Genomic DNA, 26744 nt, shown 5'->3' with positions numbered 1-26744 from the left:
CTAATTTGTGGCATCTAAACTGTGATAGCAATGAATTTTCAATGTGCTAGTGATAGGACTGTCAAAGGTGCTTGTTTAGCTGTGACAGATATTATACTGAATATGTCACAATTGTGAGGACATCATGCGCTTCAAGAGACATGGCTGAAACAAAATTTGACGGTGTAATGTCTGTAATAAAATCTAGGCATTGAAAGCTGTGAAAGTGACATGATTTTGACAGTGACATGATTACGAATCGTGACAGAAGCAAGATTGGCACATAAGCACAAACATCATCTTAATGACATAATTATCTGATGTGATCTATATAGACATGGTGATTATCAAAGCATTATAACATTATTGTATGATCTATACTGACATGATTGTGTGATCTATACTGACATGATTGTGTGATCTATATTGACATGATTGTGTGATCTATATTGACACGAATGTGTGATCTATATTGACATGATTGTGTGATCTATATTGACACAATTGTGTGATCTATATTGACATGATTGTGTGATCTATACTGGCATGATTGTGTGATCTATATTGACATGGTTGTGTGATCTGTGTTGACATGACTGTGATCTATATTGACATGATTGTATGATCTACATTGACATGATTGTATGATATATACTGAAATAATTGTATGATTTATATTGACATGATTGTGTAATCTTTATAGCTATGCTGATTACCCTCATTATTAGATGATTGTGTGATCTACATTGACTTAATTGTGTAATGAATGTAACTATGATGATTGTCATAATTATTATATGATAGTGTATTCTATATAAACATGATGATTATGACCTACACCTAGATCTAGTCCATGTATGTTTAAATAGAATCTATCACTCTACATTCATAATCTAAAAGTAGGAAACCTCTATATAACATTCTATACTCATAAAAAACAAACTGAAGCAATCGGATTAGATCTAGATCTTGTAGCATCGGAGGGTAATAAGAATTTTACACATTATTATTAAAAATAAATCCATGAAAACACATCTAGATCTAGTCTAGATATAGATAATCTAGAATATATTCTAGATCTATATAATATCCATAGATTGTTGATAGATCTATACTCTATATCCATGATCTTGTTACTCCAGAAATGTAATCCAATAGCTCTAATCAAAATAAATGGAAATTCACACCAAAAAATACGGTAAATGACTGTCACCTTTAGTCTAACGGCATACATGAGGTCAGGTCGATAGATCTAGATCTAGTCTATATACTCCTTAAGTATCACAAACTATGCCGTCGAAGACATTGGGAAGTCACAGAATTATCTTTCCCTGGCAGTGGGTTAGTGTCGTCTGTTCACCGGTGTTCGGCGGTGGAGGCTTCCCCTGCCCCCACTGTCGTGACAAACACTTGTAAAGCAAGGTAAATTGTCCTTGTCCTGCCTTTGTTAGCTGCCATATAGGACCAATCAAGCAGCTGTCACTGTCGGGTAGATGTGTCTCTTTATCGACTTGAAAACAATAAAATGTAGGGCCCCAAAGATAATAAATAGATTAGCCAGTTACACCCCCTTTTTTTTTTCTGCACTAGAATTCTTTAAAGGTCAAAGTTTAGCTTCATCACACGTTTGTCAGGCAGTTAATACAATATATGGACATTGTTGTTATGTATTAACGAGATATTGGCCATTACTTTTTAATCCATTGATATCCAGACAGCCCTAACTACCAGGCCAACCTTTCTCTGTTAGAAATGTATGCCAACTAAAGGTAAAAAGACTGGGGGGGGGGGGGGGGGAAACGGGGTTATACACAAGTCTACATGACCAACTTGACACAATTATGTGACAGGCTGATATGAAGTAGTCAGCCTATTATTAGTCTTTTTTCCCCCTCTACTGTTAAAAACTAGAAAGTTCTTTTTAGGGAAAAGGGGGCGGAGCGCTAAGATGCATTACAAGTAGGCAAGGTAAAGGTTATAACGTCTTCTGGCTGTTAACACGATATAAAAACATTGTAATTATACCATTCGTTATAATTTACTTGCTTTGTTTCAAATTAAGTTACCTAATGATTTGACAAGAGATCAAGTTTGGAGAGACATTAGCTTATCCTTCGTAATCTGTATTAGTCCGACTAGGTCTGCTATCGATCCTCGAGATAACAATAGTGTTTCATGAATGAATTGTGTAGACTGTTACGTTCCAGTGTAACCACGGTGTGTAGGCTGTATCTCTACAACGACAACAGTTATGTAAGCTAGCACAGGCGTCTGGCTTGGCGTGTTCTCGGAAAGTTATACACGCTCCTACTATCTAGATAACATACGACTTGAAGCACGGCTGTTTGACAGCATATTTTGAAAGTAATTCACGCTCTAATTAATAAGAAGCGATGCAAGCGAACGTAGGTACGATACGTAGATTTTACCAACTATATTACAATCAAGCTTTGCTATTTTTTTAGAAGCTGGAGAGCGATGTGTAGCCAGGCGATTGCCACGATTTTCACCGTCACCAGGGAAGAGTGAGCAACTCTTGGATGCCCCTCCAATCGGAAGGTGTCGTAAAGGGCCGAGATAGATCACAAAAGCTATGTTTGAGGACATCTTCCTATAGAGTACCGCCAATGAGTGATAGAAGAACCAGGCCGGCCTTAAAAACTAGGTAGCCGCCTAGGGCCTCCGATTGGTGGGGGCCTCGCATAGGACTAAAAAAAAAAACGTTGCGAAAACTATAGCAGAGCACTAGAACTCTACGTGTACTAGCCTAGCTCTTACTATGACTCAAGGTTTATTGACAAATGTTTAAATCTACTTACTAGACTACTTAGGTTAGAAGACCCTTGTTTTTATTTTATGAATAGAGTAATTATATGTTGCTATGCTATTTCCTATAGGTCCAAAAAATTCACTTTGCCTAGGGCCTCCAAATATCTAAGACCGCTCCTGAAGAACGACTTAAAGTCATAAACGCTTGCAGGAAAGCCTCTTTTGCAAATTGACCACGTGAGAGCCAACGCCCCCCTCGGCTTCAACACAAGTTTGTATCGAGGGCAAATACTGTCGTCAGGAGACTTTGCAATAAAGGCAGATGTTTTTTTTTGGAGACTATGGGTCATCTCATGGAAATGTAATAAATTAGCTGTGGTCGGAACAATGCTTTCAGTTATTGGCATTTAAAAAAAAAATCCAGATGATGCTATTAAAAACATTGTAATTACACTTTATTATGCCTTAATTTAACTAGGACCGAAATATGTGAGTAGCATTACAGCGAAAGCAAGATAAGGTTACTAAACACTACGGTGATACTACATACACTACATATATATCTATATAGGCATAGATAGATAGATAGATAGATAGATAGATAGATAGATAGATAGCTATTGGGTAGGATGATACAGGGAGAAAAGTCTGATCAAAAAGTAAAGATGACGAAGATTAAATATATATATATTAAATGTAAATAGATTAATGAGATTTGTGCAGAGAAGAGAGAGATAGAAAGAGGGAGAGAGGGGGGGGGGAGAAGAGAAAAAAAGAGAGAGACATGGGGGAGGAGAAAGGGGACATGGATAATGAACATTTCATAAAAGAACAGTAACAAAAGAGTAAAAAAAAAAACTAAAAAAAAAAAAAAGGTTGAAAAATGTGTGTGTGTGTGAGAGAGAGAATGAAAGAGAGAGTAAAAATAAAGAATGCTAGGTTTGACATACATAGAAAGAAAAGAGAGAAAAAAGAAAGTACAGCAATCAGACCACTGGAAGGGTCTATTTGGAACATGGGCACATAACTCCCTCAGAGTATCATTAAAGAGATGGAATCAAAACACACCTTTGTCTTCGAGGAGGTCAGAAAATCAAACAAAGTGGCCTTGTACCCGGACATCTCTGACCAACACTACCACTTAAGTCGCAGTCCCTTTGGCCATTACAAATGATGACTCACGCATGCATCCATCTCACTGATTAAGATTTAAAACCCTCGTGAGAGTCCTACGATGACCTTCTGAATAGTACCCTTCCGCTGCATCAGTCGACTGTTTTCTTTACAAGTTTCTTCATTAAGTCTTGCGTCAAAGAAAATTCAAAGAGATCTTAAATGATCCTATTTACACATCGCATTATGAACCAAACTTCCACTACTCCGAGAGTTCTGAGTCGTCTGCTATTATTTCGTTAGCAGATATCTTTTTTTTTTTTTTTTAAATCATGCAATCTGTTTCGACGCCATCAAACCGAGTTGTATCTTTAGTGATTGATTTCTAGTATTGGAAATCAAAACGTCAACAATCCTCATGTACCATGCAGTGCGCTATTGATTAGTGATGTTTATTTTTTTTTCCAACTAAGACATAAAGGAATAGATCCATACTGAATGGCACCGCTCGAAAGGGAGTTAATTAAGTCGTCTGCATCGATTACTTAGTCAATCCAAGTAGGCTACTATTGTGTGTAAAAAAAAACAACCCAACCTCCAGTGTGATTTAGTTCCAGCGCAATGTAACACACGAATACACAAAGACTAACCCATAAAGAAAGTCTTTACTCGTCGGAATTCATGCCAGTTAAAAAAACAACAACAAAACAGAACGATTCTATTATTAATGTGCCTTTAAAAAGGATCAAACTTACAAATGTCATTATCCATTTGAAACGATCAAATCATAACTACTACTTTTAGTGACCCTCAAAATGGAAAAGGCCATCCATCCAACCGTCACTTTTTAGGAGACAAATTCAAACTACTATTGAAAATTCAATTTGACCATCGCCTCCATCATGGTACGGCAACTTCATGCTCATAAAACAAACCCTTTACATGAATATGGTATGCACACAAATAGGCCTATATTCTATTTTTTCAACTAAGTAAAATATTTCCTCACTGTCTTTTCTCAAGTATTAAGAAACTTAAAAAGTAATTATAAATTACATTTCATTATCTTCATCTTGCTTGAAATAGTTGTAACGATTATTCAGACACCACTAAAAGTGTACAATTATGTAATGAGAATGAGATGTGTATATTTTGTGAATGTCTTGTTGCGTTTACATTTCGTAGCGAGGTAAATCTGATTATCGCCATCAGCGTGTTTAAAATATGATCAAATATGCAACGTCTATTTATAGCTCGCAGAAAGTTTACCCTTTAAAAAATTAAGCATGGAAATATGCACATATATATATTCATGTACGTATGAACCATTTTAAAAACAAAATTGTAAGGTAGTTCAGTAGCGATACGAGAATTTAATACACAATGTAGCAAGAGATAGTTTAGAGTGAGAGTGTGTGTGTGTTTAAATGTGTGAGTACGACTGAACCGTACTAACCGTCTACGCCTTTGCTTTTAAGCGGTCCATAATGTACCATTTAAAAACAAAACTCGAAGAAACATTCGACCTGAGTGCCTAAAGCTGCATCCTGTTTCCTAACAAGGAATGATGGTGAATGGAAATATCAAGAGATACTGACAATAGTAACGGCCTAATATGGTAGTTATTTACTATCTGACTAGTAGAGGCAAATTGAAATCAAATGAACTGATTAAAAGTGATAAACCACGCCCTTTGCAAAAAAAAAAAAAGATAAACATGACTCCGGATATTATTTTAGTTTCTGCTAATCCTAGTCAACTATTGATTGGAGAAAAACAAACATCTGCAAAGGGATAAAAAGAAAGATGTTTATTGGTTTGAAACAATTAACAACCAGAAGCGATTTTTTAATGACAGATTAATTACTTGCAAAAATGTGTTTTGAAAATGGCGAACAATTGAAATCTTCGTTTTTCCTATGATACAAGCTACCGATCCGAAACGAGCTACCGATCTGTTACGAGAAACCGATCTGATGGGCGTTACAGGGTGCTCAGAGACATATTCGAAGATACGACTAGTCTTGAAACAGAACTGGTGCATACGGGGGTCTCGCTCTGTACGAAGACAGGTGAACCCTGGACCGTGCTGTAAGGGATCAATCTCAGTACGGAGACTTAGTGCACAGAGGCTTACAAATGATACGCGTTACTTGTTTGACACGAGTTACTGGTCTGATACGAGAAACAGATCTGATACGAATTACTGCTCTGATACGAGCTACGGATCTGATACGAGCTAACAATGTTGTGGGCTTGAAAGAAAAGTGTCAACGTATGAAGTTCTCCTGATGTATTTGTCTAGAACAGATGATGCCAATATAACAATAGCGTCAACAGCACCCGAACAACGCACTTAAGTGTAACATAGAACGTATCAACTTCATACGGGCGGGCATGTCAATACTAGATTTGCCCTCATGGAATCTCTCATTGAGGAGGGGGGGGGGAGTACAAGTTACACGTATAACTTACAACTGACTCACAGCGTTTTCTTGAATTAGACTTGATTCACAAGCCTTCGGCACCTCGGCACCGATGAAAGAAGTCATTTTTAAAGTATCCTTCAATCCTTACACCCATCTAATTTCGCACATATTAATTTTAGAATCAGCGCGCAGTTTGGGGGGGGGGGATTAAAGTCATCGAACTTCACAATTAAACTTTGGCTTTGTTAATTATAAAACACTATCCATATTTTCCAGCACCAAGAAAAAAGCATCCAGAATTCATCCGCAGTCCAATGAAACGCAAAGTCAAGGGAAGAGAACAGCACGGAGGTAGATTTAACGAACACAATAGCCACGGATCGCAGATTATATATTTATATTGTACAGACTGCTTCGTTACTTCTTGCTACGATGACCAATGTGGAATAAATAGGCAGCGTATTATTGAAACAGCGAATTTCCAAGCAGCTAGGTGTATGAATAGAATATAGCGAGACCCACTTTCGGCAACACGGCTATTTCATTAAAAGTATCTCCAACAAGATCCATTTGACCAACGGCAGCAATGGTTATCAATAATGTATCGAAGTAATCGATGAGGGTATGAATGAAGAAAGGGTCTCTGACGTAGACCTTAGAGAGAGTCTCAGAGACCAAAGATAGGGTCTCTGACAGAATCTGACAACTGTAGAGAGGATTGACTGTAGAGAGGGAATCTAAGAGGGCCTATGACAGACTGTAGAGAGAGAGAGAGAGCATCTAACAACGACCTCTAGAGAGGATGCCTGACAGTCTGTCATTTTACTGCATCTAAGTACACATCATGCTTCCATTAAACTATTTAAAAAAAAAAACAAACAATTAGCCCATTTTTCATTCATGTTTAAGGGTCAAACATGACAAAAGATGGAGGATTAATAAGAGAGATAAGAACACGTTAAAGCTTGGCACCATCTGCCATGAGCAAACTGTGGAAAATCTGGAAGAGTAACATCAACTTCCAAGTAAAATTAAAGCTGTATTCTTCGCTAGTGGTCTCTTTACCAATACAATGGTTGTAAAAGCTGGACACGCAACGCTGATACTGAAATAATTCAAGCCTTTGAGAGCAAATGCTACAGAATAATGTTGTGTATCAGATACCAGGAAAAGAAGACACACGGGTTTGTACTGTTACAAGTCAACACTCTGGCTGGCAATGAGGAGAAACTCCTCAATACTGTAAAGAGACTAAAGATGGGATGGTTTGGTCCTATTGTAAGACATGACTCTATGTCAAAAGTCATCCTACAAGGTACAGTGGAGAGAGCACGAAGAAACGGTCGTCCAAAGAAAAGCTGGCTGGACAATGTAAAAGAATGGACCGGCCTTTCTCTTGATATCCAATTAACATATAGCTGCTGTCCGGGAAAAATGGAGGGGGTTTGGTTACGCTGTCACAGCTCTCCCACGACGAAAGTCCATGAACAGATGAGAAACTTAGATGCCTGAAAGGAGTCTGCTTGTTTCTTTTTAAAAGTAATATTACAGCAGCTTTAACTGTCATTATGACTTGACTTTCTCATCAAACAGTCAAACCTTTAACACTCACTGGCTTACGCGTTCGTAGCGTGCGACTGGGTGAAGGAAATCGGAAAATATTTATAGCAATAAGCCAAATTACGAATACCTGCGATATTTACAAGCTCGCCATAAACAAAATTATCAACAAACAACACAAGAGACCGGCACCCCACCAAGCCTGCCCCCCCCCCCCCAAACTGCATGACTCACCTTGGATAAGATCACCATGGCGTGTCAGGAATCCTCCTCCTACCTGAGAATGCTAGTGTATCATGTACCTGGAAGAAATAAATAAGAGACATTCAAGAAAAATACTAAGTATTAGATCTAGAGGTTTTTATTTAGTTTTAAGCAAAATATTTTTTAAAAATACTTTAAAAAAAACAACTTATAAATGGGGAAAGAAGTGACATTTATAGCTATATATCTCAAAACTATACAGTTTGTTTCCGCTTTTCTATATTTAAAAAGATGAATACCCACTAATTAATTCATGTTTTGTTAAGGATAATGAATACATGTGCACAATTTCAACTGGATCCGAGACTGGGAAGTGAGGGAACAAAATGAGTACCAGACAGACAGACAGACAGACGGTGGGAGTTGATAGAAGCTTCCTAAACATTGATTTTTATTAGCAAAGTTAATAAGCATCAAAAGAATCTAGGCTGCGGATTCGTGGTCGAGGAACTAGAACCATTTGCTTTTTTAAGTGTGTTTCAATGGGTGTTTTCTAACTTGTGAAACACATACAGACAATTCTATATTGTGGGGGAACTCAATACCACGGAGTGTACGGATGAATAGGAAATTTCAGTATGAGTCGAGAGTTTGATACTCTTTGTGTAAACTAAATTATGGTATATAGTTAAAGACTAAAAAGTAAAATATGATCATAGAGGGAACTTACAAAGTCAGTATTTAAAAAGAAAATATGGACATAAAAAAAAGTTTTTGACTTTGTCAGTATTTACATTTCAGAATACACTATAGAAAGTCCATAAAATCTCAGTTACTTATCTTTCTACATATATAATTCTCTTCATGGCTCAACCATTCCTGACACCACCAAGAAATCATGGAAAGATCTCTTTTATTTCTGCAAGTCGGACTAGAGTTACCCCACGTAACTAAAGCGGCGAAAAAAAGAAGGGGGAGGGAGGATAACAAGTAGTATTGACCCGTCACTAAATAGCAGGGCCGGACTTAACCATTGCAGGGCCCTATGCGAAACGGATTGCGCAGGGCCCAGTTTGGGTAGGGATACGGATAATACGTGAAAATTAAGAGTATTAGAAAATAAATTCGTCTTTGCATTTTATTCATTCTTTACTACGTACAGAATTACGAGCCTTGCGTGTAGCGAAGGCATACAGTATATCATAAAAATTCTATTTCCTGCATAGATCACGCTCAGTAGCAAGAATTACCAAATGTTTCAATCTATCTTCAAGAATTGCTGACCTCAAGTAATTCTTATTAGTTTTAGGCGCGAGAAGCTTCTTTCACCAGATTCCACAATTACAGGTATTGTAAAATGCCGTTTTTTTTTTTAATCGCGCGTAGGATTGGCGTTTTCCTTGTTGAATGACACCTCAAAATGACAATATTTCAGGAGATTTTTATGAGTTTTCAAAAGATTTTAATAATTTCCGGAGATTTCCAGGAGCTGCCGGTAAATCAGGAGGCCGCGGAAAATCTGCTTTAAGTTATAACATGGTTTAATTTAATAATTTACACCTAGGATTGGCGTGGGGCCTATGAAAGTGCGGGGCCCACTGCAGTCGCATAGGTTGCAGTACCCTAAAACCGGCTGTGCAAAATAGCGTCGTATGCTACGCCGTGGGTCGACTAGTATAAATCTATTCGATAAATTGACCATGCTTATACGAGTTAGGAAAAGACAAAAAGGTGAAAGGAGGGAACGGGAGAGTCACACCAAATAAGTTCATGACTACAATTTATACTACTGAAGAATTTGTAGGTTATAAATATTCAACACACGGAAAGAGATAAACTTGACTTTATCTCAACTGTTTAGTTCCTAGTAGGGTGACGGTATTCGGGTCTCGGTACGACCAGTGGATACTAGTTGAGATACAGTGTCTTCACCTATTTACCACATACTTATGATGCTATACTATGATGACACAGGACGGACTTTAATCGCCCTGTAATGTCAGTTATATATTTATGGGGCACTCTTGTGCAAGATACTGAGACAGCAACAAGATGTGCAACTAAGGACATTGATCTGAAGAAAGCTAACGAACTGTTTTTGTTTCACTTACATGAACTCAAGTGACACAGTGGCTTGTAATTGTGTACTATACAGTAGATGATATAACAGAGGGACACTAATGCAGCCACAAAAGTATAACTAACTGTTCCAATGACATGACCACATGACTGAGGGCATAGCGAACTCCTAGATATTTAAGCGTATTTATTTCCTTGACACTCTCGTGTTTACCTAGTTAGTATCTGACTTAGCTACCTCTTCCGACACTTCAAGCTTTTTGTTTTTTAAAGGTACAATTCTCCTAAATGTCAATAAGCCAGGTGAAGTAGAGGCAAGGCAGGCCATCAGTCCTAGTAACACAGGAACAATGGTATCTCACTTTCAGTGTACTTCAAGAAATGTCAGGCAAACCAAAAGAGCACAGCGAAACGTCTTCGTATCTCCGAAGCTTAAGCAGATATGAAACCCACGACTTTTGGCTTGTCCGTTACGTTCGCCAATACTCAACCACAGACATCCAGGATTATTTTTTTTACATAATTTTACTTGATAGATAGACATGTATTTAATTTGCTAACAAATCTTCTATTCAAATATGTTCTATCAGCATTTAATATACTAATTACTAATAACTACTATTAACATAATGTTGTTTTGTGGTCTGTATGGCAGATTTTATACCATTGCATTCTCCTCATTATATTGAACAGACTATACTCTGACTAATTACATTTGCCATGACTCCCTTGCCATGGTCTTCACTCTTGGCTTTCTAATTAAATTGTATTTATTTATGTGTGTGTTTCCATAGTTACTGTATTGGTCTAGGCTATGTTGACCATTGTTAGGCTGTTAGACAAAGGACAGGCTCTACGCATGTCAGATACAGTTAGGTTCGGTAAGAATAGTGATGTGCAGAATACAAGACAAATCAGTCTAGGCATCTATTTCGATAGCATTCGCTGGGATTGAGTCGTGACAAACGACAGCAGCAACTCCACCCTTACAGCTCTAAACGTTGTTGAAACGTACAGGGCAGACTTATCTACTCATTTGTGTTTGGAGTCACTGATAATCAACATTTGATTCCATATTTTACAATAACAATATTCTTACAAGCTGTGACGTTATTCTAAATCGGCCTAAATGGCTTACAATATGAGCTATGTATAACAATGTCCCACCCCTTTGACACAGGCTGGAGGAAGAGACCTTTGGGGTCAAGCATTGGGCTTACGCTGTGAATATCACTTTTGGGACTCAGTTGTAATCATGTAGATTGTTTCTATATTTCATCATGACGTCTACAAACGGTTTAATCTTATACACGTGACGGTCAACATATGACAGACCTCTAAAAAAAATTATAGATAACTCTAGGAGAAAATATGACAAGAGGAAAGGAATAAGATAAGAAAGGCCGATAAGAAAGAATGAAATGAATAATTAATGAGAAGCCCAAGAAGATGTGCGTGTCCATGTGCCCGGTGAGATTTGTACACGTAACACACGTAACACAGCAGGTGTGTGTAGTAGGGTGGCCTGCTGTGTAAGCCGACACACATCTTACTCCTAACGGGGAGCCATCGAAAGTCTCATGCGCAGACAAAAATAGATCAGATTACATCTTCATTATAAATTGGGGAAAAAAATCTACCGAAAGAAATTCTTGACCTCATTTAGTTAGAGATCGACAGTTGTAATGATCCTGGCCACCGGTAGTGCTTAATGAGGGTATTCTAGAGGTCGAAAAAAACACACCAACTTTTAATTACAAACATCTTTTAATCGTGAAAAAAAAATAATTAATAAATATAGTAGCCCTATAGCTATGTAAACATTGACATTTTATGTAAAAAAATATCTTTCAATTATTGACCAGAACTGAAGTTTACTTACAAAAATAACATTAATTGTCAATCCAATTTGACTGTAGTGTTGTTGTTTTTTAAGAAGAGATCTTTTCACCCTTACGTGAACACTACATTTTTAATGTATTGACCACTAAATTTAATTTACCGTTACATTAAACGAAAATAATGACATCTTCAATGCTTATTAAGCGATGCATTTACAAATACAGACTTCTTTGAATACTACTATTGACTACTAGGTCTAGGTTTAGACATAAAAACCTACATAAGAAATAGAAATAACCACACGACCACAGCCCTTCCCTGCTGCATAGTATGTACATGTGCCTGGCAGGCGTGCATATAATTTCGAGGAGCACATGAAAGTCCGAAACTTGGGCGGAGTTGAAACTTAGGCGAAGGATAAACTCCAGTTATGGGGCCAATTCTTTTATTCACACAAATATATAAATGCACCTACAATAGCCAACCCTTCTGAATGTACATTTGATATATTTAACCCAGATTTACTTAAGCCCAACTACTTTAGGCCACATGACACCCTCGTTAGCCGTTGGCAATAGAAAGAGATGACCTTTACATCATCTGCCCTATAGATAGTAGGGTCTGAAAGGGGAACTTTCTTTTTTTTTTTCACTTTACTTTAAGCCATTGAAATCAGGTAGGGGTTCCTAGATTGATCTATGACACGGTCGAACAACGAACATATTTCTTATAGAAAAATAAAAATAATAAAATATACACTGCTCATTGCATACTAGACAGTCCATGCATTCGCTTTATGAACAAAGGGGGATAATCCAAAATGCCATGTTATTATGAATAGACGTGTTATTTATCTCCCTTATATATCCTTTTGTGTGTGTCCATAACGCAGAGAGAAGAGAATATTCATGAGTTAAGAGCGGCTGAATATAGTGTCAAGAGAAGAGAGAATAGAGAAAAGGGGGGAGGGGGGAGTATGATAGGAGCACTGTGGAAAAAGAAAAGGAATATGCTTACTCCTCTCCCGAGTCTAACCTTTGATTCAAGGGTACTGACTTCCACAAAAAATATAACAAGATCAATAACATTCTCAGTAAAATATCTAGACAAATAGTTAGGAGATGGAAAAGACAGAAAAAAAGAGAGAGAGAGAGAGAGATTCAGAGAGAGAGAGTGAGAAAGAAAGAAGGAAAGGCGAGAGATTGAGAAAAACACTAGCAAAGTGGATCTGACGTGATCGATACGTTAGTAAAATTTAGTGTGACATCTACTGATGCCTGTTCAAAGTGTCCATCTAGTAGACAGTACCAGTACCACTGATGTGTTGCTTGAGCAGTCCTGTGACCACAGCGTGATGTCGAGCATTCTAATAGAAACAAATACATGCATTCAAACTCTCCATATTCCCATCCTCGAGTGGCGCTCACACACAACAAGTCCAACGGACTTCTTGTATGAATAATTCCATTTGATACCCAACAAGCTGAAAGTGCCATGCTTTACCCAAAAACAAATATTCAATGTCAGAGGGTAATGGACCGATGATGCGTCTAGATTACGCCTTTGAACAAATCTCAATCAGAAAAAAAACAACAGCTAAACATAAACAGACACAAGGGAAGAAAACAAGACATGTTAGGGTTGCAATTACAGAGTTCATGTGCACAAATCTTGTTCTAGGAGACCAGACTCTAAATCAATTAAAAACATCAGCTTTCATCGTTTTCATTCTCTTACCATCTCAAAAGTCAAGGATGACAGAAACAGACTCGTCATTCCTTTGTTATCTTGAAGATTTCATTCTTCAGGAAAAAGGGAAGTATAGTCTGGGGTTTTATTTTATGGAATGGATGTGTATTGTGACAATATCGTTAATTTAAAATATCATTTTATTGTTTTGTTTTTTTTTTTAACACAGCCGACCTGTTGAATTAATCGCACTATTGTAAGCATTCCTACTGGATAATACAACTTATTATTATTGGTATTATTACTAAATAGCGGGCTGCCGAACAAGCCCTTTCAACGTGTATGCTACCAGGCCAGGCCGAGAGACTAACCCCAGGGGGCCCATCTCTAAGCAAACTCTTTCAAGAAATGCTAAAGATCCACTGCACAAAGAGTTTTTGTTATCTGATGCGCCCCCTCTCCCTCCCATTTCCAATGCTTTAGATGCAGATGTCCTATTAAGACCTTACTACATATGTCCTATCTAGACCTACTACATATATTCTATCTAGACCTACTACATATATTCTATCTTTACCTTACTATATATATATATCCTATCTAGAACGTACTACTTATGTCCTTTTTAGACCTTACTACATATGTCCTATCTAGACCTTACTATATCTGTCCTATCTAGACCTTACTACACATGTCCTATCTAGATAAGCCCCGCTGACGTTTACGCGCTCACCCGGTGCCATTCTTACTACACGAGGCCAAGGCTGAGTCACCGTTCGATCAACAGACCTACCACACGAGCTGTGGTGGACGTGGCAATATCTCCCAATCAACAGGTCCCTATGCGGCAAATACATTTTATGAATGTGGTCTTTAAGCGTATTCTCTCTCCTCTGTCCTAACATCCAAGCCAGCCAATATTTCAAGAGGACCTGTCCGCACGCATATAGGGGCTATTTGGGGGATGGTGGGGTGGAGAGTTCAACCTAAACAAACGGTTCAACTCAGAATGATTCAAAGACTTCCAAACTGAATCTAATGTACCGAATGACAACGTTACACTGTGTTCTATAGCGTCATTGATTTTAAAAGGAGTGGAAATAACATTACTGCATTTTCTATTATAAAGTTGTGACCTACATCACTCATCTCACCGCCCCGCGGGCATGTTTTTTTTTTTAAATGACAAATCTAATCTCTCTTCCGTAACATCTTAACATCAATCCTTTTTTTTTTCTCCGGAAGAATGCCTTTGGGGGAGGGGGAGTACGTGCACATATATTGTTATAATAAGCTACGGCTATATCAAACGAGGTCAAAGTTTGGCGTTGATTCCTAGTTGAGTAGACCTGTTTGTTTCTGTCTCACACGTACTACTATATTAGAATGTATCTGTAAACTATGACTAATCGAAGTGTTGGGATATGTTATCAAGTACTGTAAATAATAACCAGTATATAGTATACAGTAAGTGGATCGTCCGAACAAGTCCAAAATAGCACTCCAATAATAACACTGCCCAGGGCCGTTCGATTTGTCAATGTCTTAAACTATGTCCACATTTTATACATGCAACAGTTGGCTTACTCGCTTCTTCCCTTTATCTCTCCACCGCCCCCCCCCTCTCTATCGCTTTCCCCTTTGGCCAGCCCTCCCCGCCCATTATCGTAAGTTGAGTGTATGCGCGTGAAAGGCCGAATGAATCATCCCAACACTATCCAAGCAGATCGTTAGATCAAGGTCTGAAGTAACCAAGCTAGCACTATCTTTTAGTGTTGTTGTTTTAATGTCGTCTTCACTGGGACTTCAGTACGAACGTTGAGGCAGTGGAGAAACAGCGGCACCACGGGACGTTCAACTCTCTCAACAGTGTTTTTTTTTTAACTTGACATCGTTGTGTCATTGGTTCATAATTGGAACACTTTGTCAAGTGATCAGACCAACCAGAACCCAGTTTGTAGGCGAGGATGGGACGGCTTACAAAGAAAAAGGGGCTATCTCAATAAGAGATCAATGAGTTAACAATGCGGGTTCCGTGGGGTCTAAAAAAAAAATGGAAAAGGATTAGTTTTAAAAAAAAACAGTTCGTATTGTGACGGAATTAAATCTTGAAGTTTTGTTTTGATGTTCTGTAAGCAATTCTCTACACGCACTTGTTCATTATCACGGTGGTGTGTAAGAGGGGCGGGAAGAAAATAGTACACAGCAAAACAGAAAGGAAAATAAGATTGACAAGACAAATAGATAGATAAAATTATATAAATCTATAGCTAAAGAGACTGATGAAACGCTTGGCTTCCGAACCGAAGGTCTCGGATTCGAATCTTGGTGAAGACTGGGATTTTAAACTTCGGGATCTTTGGGCGCCTCTGAGTTCATCCAGCTCTAAAGGGGCACCTGACATTAGTTGGGGAAAAGTAAAGACGGTTGGTCGTTGTGCTGTCCACTTACGCCCTCCTAAACCGTGGGCTACAGAAACAAGATGACCTTTTTACATCATCTGCCCAATAGACCGCAAGGTCCAAAGGGGGAACTTTACTTTTACTTCTATAGCTAAAGAGACAGAGAAAAAGATCGGATATTTCATTGCTTGTGACTACAGCTACTTAGCAGAAGGGATACTATATAATCATAATAATATGTCCATCCTGTGCCTAAATGTTTGCGACGGAAACAATTCATCAAGTAAATGTATGCATGCATGGCATTTATGTCGCACAACATTGTCATGACACCGTGTGACACGTGGCCGCTCCCCCCAATGCCCCAATGTTTGTCACGAGCAAACTGACCCTCCCTTCCCTGAGTGGACGGCACCATAAGGACAACCCACCCCTCTCTCTTCAATCTCTTTTGCCCTGTTGTAATCCCAGTTTTGGCTGGACCACAAACACACGCACTGTTGACTTACGTGCACTTTTTGCTGGTCTGGGAGGGGGGAGGGGGCATGAAAGGGCCGATGTTATTGTTTCCATTGTCCCAGTTCTCCACTCGGACCTACTAAACACACACACACACACACACTTGCATAAAATACTTTAGACCAAAATAGGGCACAGGGTGGACGTCTGGAACAGCGCTTGACTAGCTACTGAAAGTCATGGGTTCAAATCCCGTTCAAGTAAACAATTATTCACCAGGGATTAGAGAACGTTCTGGAACCCCCTAAATTATTATTGCATCCTTTGTTCAAATGAAACTCGGTTGTTGCATCAGCTTGTAAATCGGTCAATCCAGTGAATAGTCTAAATTCTCCAGGCTCCACCGAAACCAACTGTATATGGTCTCAGATATTATTTGTTCTATAACGGACCGATGGTCAGGCATTGAAAATATAAGTGGACTTCCGACCATGTTATAAATCACACTGCCCAGAAACGTTCGAAAGATATTTTATGTTAAGCGGCATATTTACTAACACTAATTCTTTTTTTTTTTTTTCAATCTCTAATCCGCTCAACACATATTTGCACAGTAAACATAAATGTTGGATCGATAACAACACAAACAGCATTCCTTAGCACTGCACCCCTTCTCTCGTCACAGACCATGACAGTGACACTTAGTTCATTCAAGCGAAATATTGAATGGACGGGAAGTCCTAAAGTAAAGTAGTATGTATTAGGATGAACCTTTGTAAGATGCAAGACTTTCATAGCTTCAAGATTGGAATTATGGAGTTTGGTGAACTCACAATGTGTATCTGCTTAAGAAACACACACACACATACGATAATGTTTTCAACAAAGACTTTTGTCAAGTAAAACGACCGAAACGCTCATAAGTACAGAGGTAAAGCCCTGCCACTCTTTGTGACTCTTCATTTGATGTCTAGGTTTCATGTTCTAGTAGAACCCTTTTATACTTTTACTATTCAAATATACACAAGAAAAAAAGTTCTGCTGAAAGGATTTATCACACTTGGAAGACGTTTTGAAGCCTTACTGGATGACGTTCTGAGATCTTACTGGATGACGTTCTGAGATCTTAATGGATGATGTTCTCAGACCTTACGGGATGACGTTTTGAAACATTGCTAGTTTTGACGTTGCGAAACCTTGTTGGATGACGATTTGAATCTTACTGGATGATGCGTTATCTGTCTGAGGACATGTCTCGCAAATCTCAATCGACGCTCGGTCACAACCTCATTAAGTGATCAACTCCCAATTCAGCATTGGATTTCTTTGTTTGAAACCCGATCTCTGTAACTTGACTCCTAAAATCGTGTTCATTAGAATACCGTTTTCAAAACCTCACTAAATGCAGTTTTGAAATCTTACCGAATGACGTATCATCTAAATCAGTGATGCCCAACCTAATTCGACCCGCGGGCCGTTTTACTTTCCGACACTCGTCTAGCGGGCCACATGACTGAAAAGTTACAAAAACGAAATGAAGTTGTTCTGAAACTATTTTGGTAGAAACTTGTGGATTTAATACTTAGCTAATAGGTTATTGGACAATTATCTTTGTTACGTGTCAGAAAATAGCTTCATTTCTCGACTTAAAATGTGAGTACCAGTGTAGGTAGCTTAACCACCGACTCATTTTATGGTATCTTTTCCCCATGGATCCTCCAATCTCTAGGCGTAGTTTAACACTCTTTTATTCGCGACACAAACCAAGAATGCCGCCATATTTATTTAATAATGCCGTTTTTATGTTGTTGTTTTATTAAACAGCCCAGACACTTTCTTTCTAAAATAAATATGTTGGCTTATTAACATATTCAACAAAAAAAGTACAGACAGGTTCACTTTTCCTGGTAGATTCTACATTCAGAGTTCCAAAGCATAAACACACAAATGTTAAAGATCATAATACCGATCCACCGGCGAAAAAATGAGGGCCCAAACGTAAATAAAGATACATTTTTTCAACCTTTTTTTGGAAGGGAGATTTCTACACTTTGTGCCGACGATTCGGTGGGCCGGATGGAACCACATCGCGGGCCGGATGTGGCCCGCGGGCCGTATTTTGGGCATCACTGCTCTAAATGTTGGTGAAGAGATTGGCAGACGGCTTGAAAGTGAAGAAATTAAAATTGCGTGATGAGATAACGAGAGCTAGATCTATGTCCCGTGTTTCAAATGTTCCATGCGTTGGTACAACTGGTGTTTCAATATCGATCAATAACATTACGACAACAAACATGGCCGATGCTTGACACCACCCAGTAATTTATGTCGGATCAAACTTCCGGGCGAGAGGCAGGATAGCTTCCTCGTTTTTTTTAACATAAAGGTACGTGAACAAAATTAGCAACGAAGTTGGAGAATTGAATGAAGAGATTGTAATGTTCTTTTAAAGCATGATTACTGTAACTTTGTAAGGACGCGATTAGGAATTGGACGCGAAAAGTTGTTTCATCAAAAGGGTGCAAGTTTGAGCTTAGCGACATTGACGTGGCAAAATAAAAAATAAGACTGGGATTTGAGTTATAACGAAAGTAAACAGAATACTTTTGGGCGGCTTTAGTGAGACGAGGTTTTTACTTCTCTGATATTTACATATTGAGCTTAACGACATTCTTTTTCTTCTAGCCAGCTTTATTGCTGCTGAGCTGTGAGCTTTTTTGCAGACTGCCAAGGAAAAACAGTGTGCTGTTTTCTTCAGTTGTTCAGCACTGCCGTACAGGGTGTTGGTTATGTTGGACTTTAGTGGAAGTATGGTCTGCCTAAGGTGGATGGGGGGGGGGGGCATTCAAAGAGGATATGGTTTACGGTTTCAAAGGGGTGGGCGCAGTGTCTGCAAAGGGGGAGTTGTGTGGAGTTTATTTTGTTCCGGTGGTTATTTAATAGTGGTGTGTGTCCTGTTCTTAGTTGGAAAATTGTAGATTGTTCTTTGCGGGGGAGGAAGTTAATACTGTTCAGTTTGTTAGATGCTTAACGACATACGACAGTTGCCTTCATCGCATGTATATATGTTGTTAAAGACTGAATGTGTCTTTGGTGTGTAACAGACAAATACTGTTCTGACACGTACGTGATGTAATATAAAAAAAAACAACAATAACAGACACTTGATGACGTGTGTAAGGTTATAATGTAATGGCCATGTACAAACAATGGTGTACCCATTTGTCTCCTATGTGCTATAATGAAATGGCATTAAACGTTCCCTCAGCGTGGACTTGCAGTTTCAGAGAAAGTGGAAGACCAGGAAAAAGTTTAGACGTCGTGAATTATGTTGTACACCTAGCAGAAGATCACCTGCAAGATTTGGTCGCGACACCTGCTGAGTAGAAGCAGAAGGGTGAAGCTAAGCAAGTAACAACTGATGGCGGAAACTGTCAGTCACACTGTATACTTTGGCTACACCAGTAGATGACGCTTTCGTGGATAATTTAGTCCTATTGTTAGAAGAGATTTCAGTCACGAATGAGAGAAGAGAGAGATGCTGAAATATCCGGGTGTTGGTTGTGGCTACTTTTGGGATAAAGAGTTTCCTACGAGACATTGGCAGGTAAAGTAGAATAAACTCACAACGGTCATATTTCTCCTGATGTCAGATTGACCGACCCATTTTTGAGATGGGTGGACTTAGAAAGGCCTTCAAACCCAGAATAAATACTCCAATTTAATCCAGGATGCAAACTGAAGACATTGGCTTGGAAACCAATCGCTTAATTTTTAAAGTTAAATACGCCCCATTGTCTGTAGGTAATGTACTTAATATCTAACTAGTAGATTCTCTGTTGGTTGTACGCTGCCTGAAAATGTACGTCAGGTGAAGTCCTCGCCAGTATATCACCAGCGCCGCAGTCACACCCTCCCACATTGACAATACTGTCAAAAGCAAGTACACATTCTGTCAACAGTAAGTATCTGACGTAGACAGGTAAAGCCGCAGAGATACAAGTCAGTGACGAACACGACATCAAAGTCACCGACACCTACAACTTCATGAGTCATTCACAACTCGCAGGAAACCAGAAACACCAGAATGAAAACAAAATAAAAGTTGGATAGACGAATTTGAAAAAAAAATACCAAGGGCAATAAAGAGATATTGGGAGCATGGATTAGAAGAGAGAGGGAGAGAGGGGGGAGAGAGAGGGGGGGAGAGAACCTAGAGAAGAGGGTAGAGATATGAAAAACTGTGAAACATAACAGATACGAGAGAGAGAGAGGGGGGGGAGATGAGGGTAGAGATTGGTGAAAGAAGAAATTTGTACAAAGTTTACTGTTGGAGTCCAAATGAAGATGTGGCCATAACAATTAGATCTCGGTACAAGAACTCAGTTGACGGGGATAAGACAAAAAAAAATAGATTGTCGTTACGCACATTACAGAGCAATGTCAAGTGTAAACCAGTTGTAAGTTTGATAGAGTTTACACAAGAAGAAAAAAACAACAACAGAAATAATGTTTCGAAAAAAAAATTGTACTAAAACAAAGGAGGAGAGAGGGGGTAGGGAGGCAGAGGGAGGAAGGGCAATGTGCACAGTTCATTAGATATATTTCTTGATACATATCTCTAGGTTTGAGCATGAGCTTACGAAAGAGAGCATGAAGAGAATGATAAAGTTGACTCTCTAAATAAAAAAGGCTGTCTGTCCAGACTAGATATTCTCACTAGTATTCTCATTATGCCTTTTTTTTTTTTTTGGTATTTCCCTCAATCGAAATAAAATCAAAATTAAAAGTAATTCCAATAATCTAAACCAAATTAGCGAAACAACGGAGACTCCTAGGTCAACTAGGCAAGTAGAAAGTCAAGCCAGCCCCACGACCAAGTCATTTATCACTAAGTACAGTGTCTGGGCCACACCTTGGGGCTTCAACTAAGCTCCTTTAGTTCACGTGATCAAACTAGGGCTCACCTTACAGTCATCCACACCATTTAAAACACGATATCAACATCTAGATCTGGGTGTTCTATTCTACCAGACGTGAGATGTAGGCAGGATGGTATCCATTTACTGTATCACAACATCTAGATCTAGATCAATCTGACTAGGTTGGTTTTAAACTTCCCCTAGACGCCACATAGCATTTTTTTTAAAGATTGTCCAGTCGAAACATTAAAACAAAAAAACAGTGACGAAGGGAATTAGTGTTACCCAACATGTCGGCGGCCATTGCAGGTCAGTCGGCCTCACACATTACATTTCTGGCTCAAGAAACAAACAAAATATTGTGTGAATGATGCTTGTATAAACTAGCTCTAGGACGACCTGAGGTGCTCTCCATCCTTAACTGCCAGCGACAAACACATCGTTTTAAAAAAAAAACAACGTTACATCGAGCACAGCATAAGACAGGAAAATTATTTCTGATAATTTGATTCTAGAAAGATAAGACTTAGAGAGCAGAAACTGCCCCCTTTCACCGTGCTTTACGAAGAGTTGACACTCAGATCAAAATGTACACATCCTTTTAACAACAAACGGTTCGTTTTCCGAAAACCTTCAGAAGACGTTGCTTATATGTCGAGGACGAAAAAAGGCGGGATTATTTTGAAATTGAGGCGTTTAAGTAACTTTGTGATTAATGTTGTTAGTATTTTTACTTTGAGCAGATACAGGGCCGCCTAGCACCATACCTAGTGATGGTGACATTCTTCACTTTCTTTAAACATGTAACAAAATATTCGATTTATCAACTCAAGAAGAACAGAAACTTGGAACTGCAGATGTATTTCTGGTTTACTCCAAACTTTGAACATGTTATCGCTGGCATATTTTAATACTTCTCCCCAACTGCCAAATCAGTGCACATAAACGTCCCCATCTTTCAGATGCTTACACTGACATGCATCAGTCATGTCTTTTGAAGCTGGCAAGGGGAGTATCGCATTCTCTACCCCGGGCATGTATCTCACGTCTCATCTGATAATCGCTTAATCTCACCAGACACGGTAACGTAAGATCTCGGCTAAGTGGAGGGGGGGGCGAGGTAAATAGATCTTTTGAATACAAGGACCACTGTAGGCGTAACTCCGGTCTTTATGTCGGAGTGGAAAGGATTTATAATAGACGAAAAACAAACAGCAAGCCAAACAAACACGTAATTATGTATATATTTTTTAAATTCCTTTTGTTCAGACGGCGTTTCTCTTTCAATCTTTTCCTCAAGCAGTAACCTGGTTATTGATTCTATGACAAGTGTTGCATACTACACGTTGAATTGGCATACTCCAACTACTGTCCAACAATCTGTGTCTACGTAGTATGTTAGATCTCAAAGGACAAGCTTCATTAAAGCTATAAGTTACAAGTATAGGACAAAAACCTTTTCTGTTCATATGCAATTACGCTACTGACTTCTTCTACATTGCCAGGAAGTTGATGATTCTATCACATTGGGGTATTCATCTTCTTCATATACCCGCCAAATTTAGCGTTCTTTTTTTTTTTCTGTACTATCGATTCTTAGATTTGACGGCAGCACCCCTCCCCCGTCCCAATCCTATTAGGGCCCACGTAGACAAAGAAGACAATATGAGGATGATAAAGACCAAAATACAGACATGGTTCTATGTACTTTATCAACTTCCTGGCAATGTAGAAGAAGCCAGTAGCATATTTACATATGAACAGAAAAGGTTTTTGTTCTATATAGAATGTACATGTATTGTTTTCTGGGCTAGCAAGAAGGGCCCTCCCTATTAATGTCGTGACGTGTTTCAACTCGTTACTGCTATACTTTTGTTTCCCAATTAATTATTTTAATTAGAGTGAAACGACTAAAGGATGCAAAGAGGATACGAACGTCTACTCGATACAAACACGAGTTTCTGGTTTCCAACAAGAACTTACAGTTTAGTATCAGCGGCCGCACATTTAGCATGAGTTCTTTTCTATGAATCGAACATTTCATTGTAAATATCTTTAATTCCTATTTTTATACTGCTCCGTAATACTACGGTCGTAAAATATGCTTACGTGTAATTCAAGTCTCCGACACCTAATGGTGATATGAACCTATTCTTTTCTGATGTGTGAACAAGGATGTAATGAATTCAGCACAACGGCATTAAGTCCTCCTACCATACATACACCTTTTTGGATGTTCAAAAGAACATGGTCGACATAATAATTTGATTCAGAGACATCGTGAAATCCAAAGTGAATATTTAGCACACAAGACTCGAGAACCCTTGTTTCATCACTGAAGTTGGTTAGATGTGTTATTAGACTTACTAACAATACAATGCCTACTCTATCAACTGGATGTATTCTGTAGCATGTTGAATTTAAAATCTTGATGAACTATTAAAGGTTGTAAATATTAAACTGCGTAAATAGACATAATATAGATCTAGAGACTTTAAATAACCCGAATAGAAAACAAGCAAAATAGAAAAATACTTTAAAAAAACAAACAAAGATTAATTAAGTGGAAGAGCTCCACGTTTATAGCTATCTATCTCAATAATGTAGAAGTTATTTCCCTTTTTCGTTATAAAAACATATATCAATAATTAATTGACTAATTGGTCAATTCTGTCATTGATTTATGTTTTGTTAGGTACAATAAATAACTGTTGTTTCAACTTGATCCGAGAATGGGTTTGTGATAAACTGGGAGAAAAAAAACGAGTGGTATGTCTAATTTTCATCGTCATATATACGTACTGAGAAAGTGTGTGGATGATAGAGACATAAGTAATCGACAATGATTTCAATTCCTAAAAGAATTTTCCAATTTTTAGGGCTTAGGAATCGTACTAATTACCACTTGCTGGACTTAGAATCGCCCACTAATAACGTATTTTTAATGCTTAGATTCATTTCTATTATTAGTTCAACAGTTCAACTAATTTTTTTTTATTAGGTTTGAACAGCGCTTTCAGATATTTAAGTTCAGCCTACCCACACATTTGATTGAACTGAATCACTCTGTGATAAGTAGAAGCTTCACGTTCAAAGTAAACTAAAAAACCAGTTTGTTTGTTTTTACAATGAGATAAAAATCTACACGTGAATAGCGGGGAGGGTAAGGACGGGATTTTAAATGTCTTTTAGCTACAACTAGACATTGGAGAGTTTCTCCCCCTTACATTTGAAATCTAGCATGGGAACAAGCCTATGGGTATGTACTGTTTCTTCGGGTTCTAGGCCGAAGTAGACCAAGACAGACGTAGATCTAGGTATATTTCTCAAGTAGACCCCTAGTTATGTGTAGTCAGTAGACCCCTGGTTAGATATGAAGTCAAGAGTAGACCCCTGGTTATGTGTAGTCTGAGCTCATTCTGTGACTTTGTAAGTAATTCTCACTAGTGCCAACGTACTGTGAACGTCCATACTTTCGTGAATAACAGTTTCACTGCCAATAGTACACGTAGAATCATATTCAAGATGAAATGCGAAGATTTAAAAAATTAGTCCAGCAAATTGATGCAAGAAATTAAACGTCTCCCTCTCCCCGGATCTACTCAACAAAATGTCAAGTTTAAAATGTTGGTTTCTCAATACCTAATGGAATAAAAGGGAAAAAATAGGCCTTATAATGTAGTAAAGTTTCCCTTTCAGACCTTAGATCTACAAAGAAACAGATGGAAAGGTCATCTCTTCTGTGGCCCACGGTTGACGAGGGTATCATGTGGCCAGCACAACGACCAACCGCCTTTACTTTTACCCAACTAATGCCAGGCACCTACTAGAGATGGGTGGACTCGGAGGCGCCCTAAATATCCCGAAATTAAAAATCCCAGTCTTCACCAGGATTCGAACCTGGGATCCCAAGTTCGGAAGCCAAGTGCTTTACCGCTCAGCCACCGCGCCTCCAGACACAAGTTATCACAATAGATATTGTTTGCTTATAATTTACAGAAGTCCTTTCAGAAGAAGATTAATACTTGTTATGCGCTTATATTCTGTTTCCTTAAGAAAAACTATTGGTTCAACTATATAGCATCATAAAATCTAACATATTTCAATGTTTGAGTTTGAGTTTTTGGCACATCGGCACAATTTAGGCCATGTCGTGCCCGTAATCCTTCACCCTCCTTTACAAGAGCTAAATTCCATACAGTTAAATCATTAAAAACAAGGTCTATTCACAGTTAAAATAGTAAAGGTAGTAACAATTTAATAATTAGTAAAAATCAATGTAAAGCAACGGATTTGTGATTATTTTAGGTGGAGTCTTGTGTTTAAGACAAGACAAATTCCTGGAGGTAGCTGATTGGATTTTCAAGGTTCTGAAATGGTCAATCAATATACATTGCAGAAGTTCCTTCAAAAAAACTATCCATGTGTTAATGTGGTCGTGAATGTTAATTGGACTAAAATCTGCTAAGTCATTGGCTTTCATGGCTGATTCAGGCAACACGTTCTATGCTCTAATGGCACTAGAGAAGAAGGAGCACTTGTACGAATTTATCCTAGCATGTGGAATAAGAAATGTGCCCTTTAACGACACACTACACTATTCCCATGACAGTAACAACTTCGACCGTGTATAAGTGCCTAGATCTACCATCTATTAACTTATCAATCACGAGCTATTAGAGTAGGAAGCTATTGAAAGGACATAATTTGCTCTGACAAAAATCTGGCCAGGATAAGACAACCGACAATGAGAAACATAATGTGGGACGATGATTTTCACGATTTTCGTCAAAAGATGTCTAGTTTGAAAACCACCTAATTAGAACTAGTCTAATTGCGCTCATTTTGTTAGGTCTTACCTTTGAAAATTGTATCCGTTATATATAAGGAAAAAAAAAATCTTTTCACTCCATTGACTAGGTGAAATCCACACTTCTTAGTCTAAATATATAATATATCCAGATAATTACACGTATTCAAGGTAATCACGAAAGAAAATGTCCATCATTTGAAATACAGTGTCAGGAGTGGGGAGAGAAAAAAGGCCAGACCAGAATTCCTACACATTAAAATGTCACACCGTTACACACCCATACGACGGGAGCACACACAGCTTCGGAGAAAAAATAAACATTTAAAAGAATTGACCAGGCGCACCGGCTTAAAAAAAAAAAGTTTGTTAAACTGGTTTTGGTTCGACAAGAATTTGTGCCACGTTCAAATTTAGCATTCGACTCAAGAAGGCTGGCCCCCCTCCTCCTCTTCTTCTACCTACCTATCTATCTAAACGTTGAATG

General features: G+C 38.4%; 1 protein-coding gene across 5 annotated transcripts in view; it reads right to left on the bottom strand.

Moving 5' to 3' along the window:
* The window catches only part of LOC106056384 (myosin-VIIa-like), an 83501-nt gene that overhangs the window by 46772 nt on the left and 9985 nt on the right, over window positions 1–26744 (bottom strand). For 2 of the 5 annotated variants that reach the window (XM_013213095.2, XM_013213097.2), the window contains one exon: window positions 8085–8152. In XM_013213095.2, the coding sequence (XP_013068549.2) occupies window positions 8085–8102 (18 nt within the window). In that variant the 5' untranslated portion in view covers window positions 8103–8152. Of the gene's footprint in view, window positions 1–1192; window positions 1475–8084; window positions 8153–26306; window positions 26704–26744 lie in introns of those variants that run through there. The other 3 variants (XM_013213094.2, XM_013213098.2, XM_013213096.2) reach the window with 2 other exon arrangements.

Source organism: Biomphalaria glabrata, chromosome 15, assembly GCF_947242115.1.
Source record: "Biomphalaria glabrata chromosome 15, xgBioGlab47.1, whole genome shotgun sequence".
Lineage (NCBI taxonomy): Eukaryota > Metazoa > Mollusca > Gastropoda > Planorbidae > Biomphalaria > Biomphalaria glabrata.
Note: the sequence above shows the minus strand (reverse complement) of the source record. Positions and strands in the feature narration are given on the sequence as shown.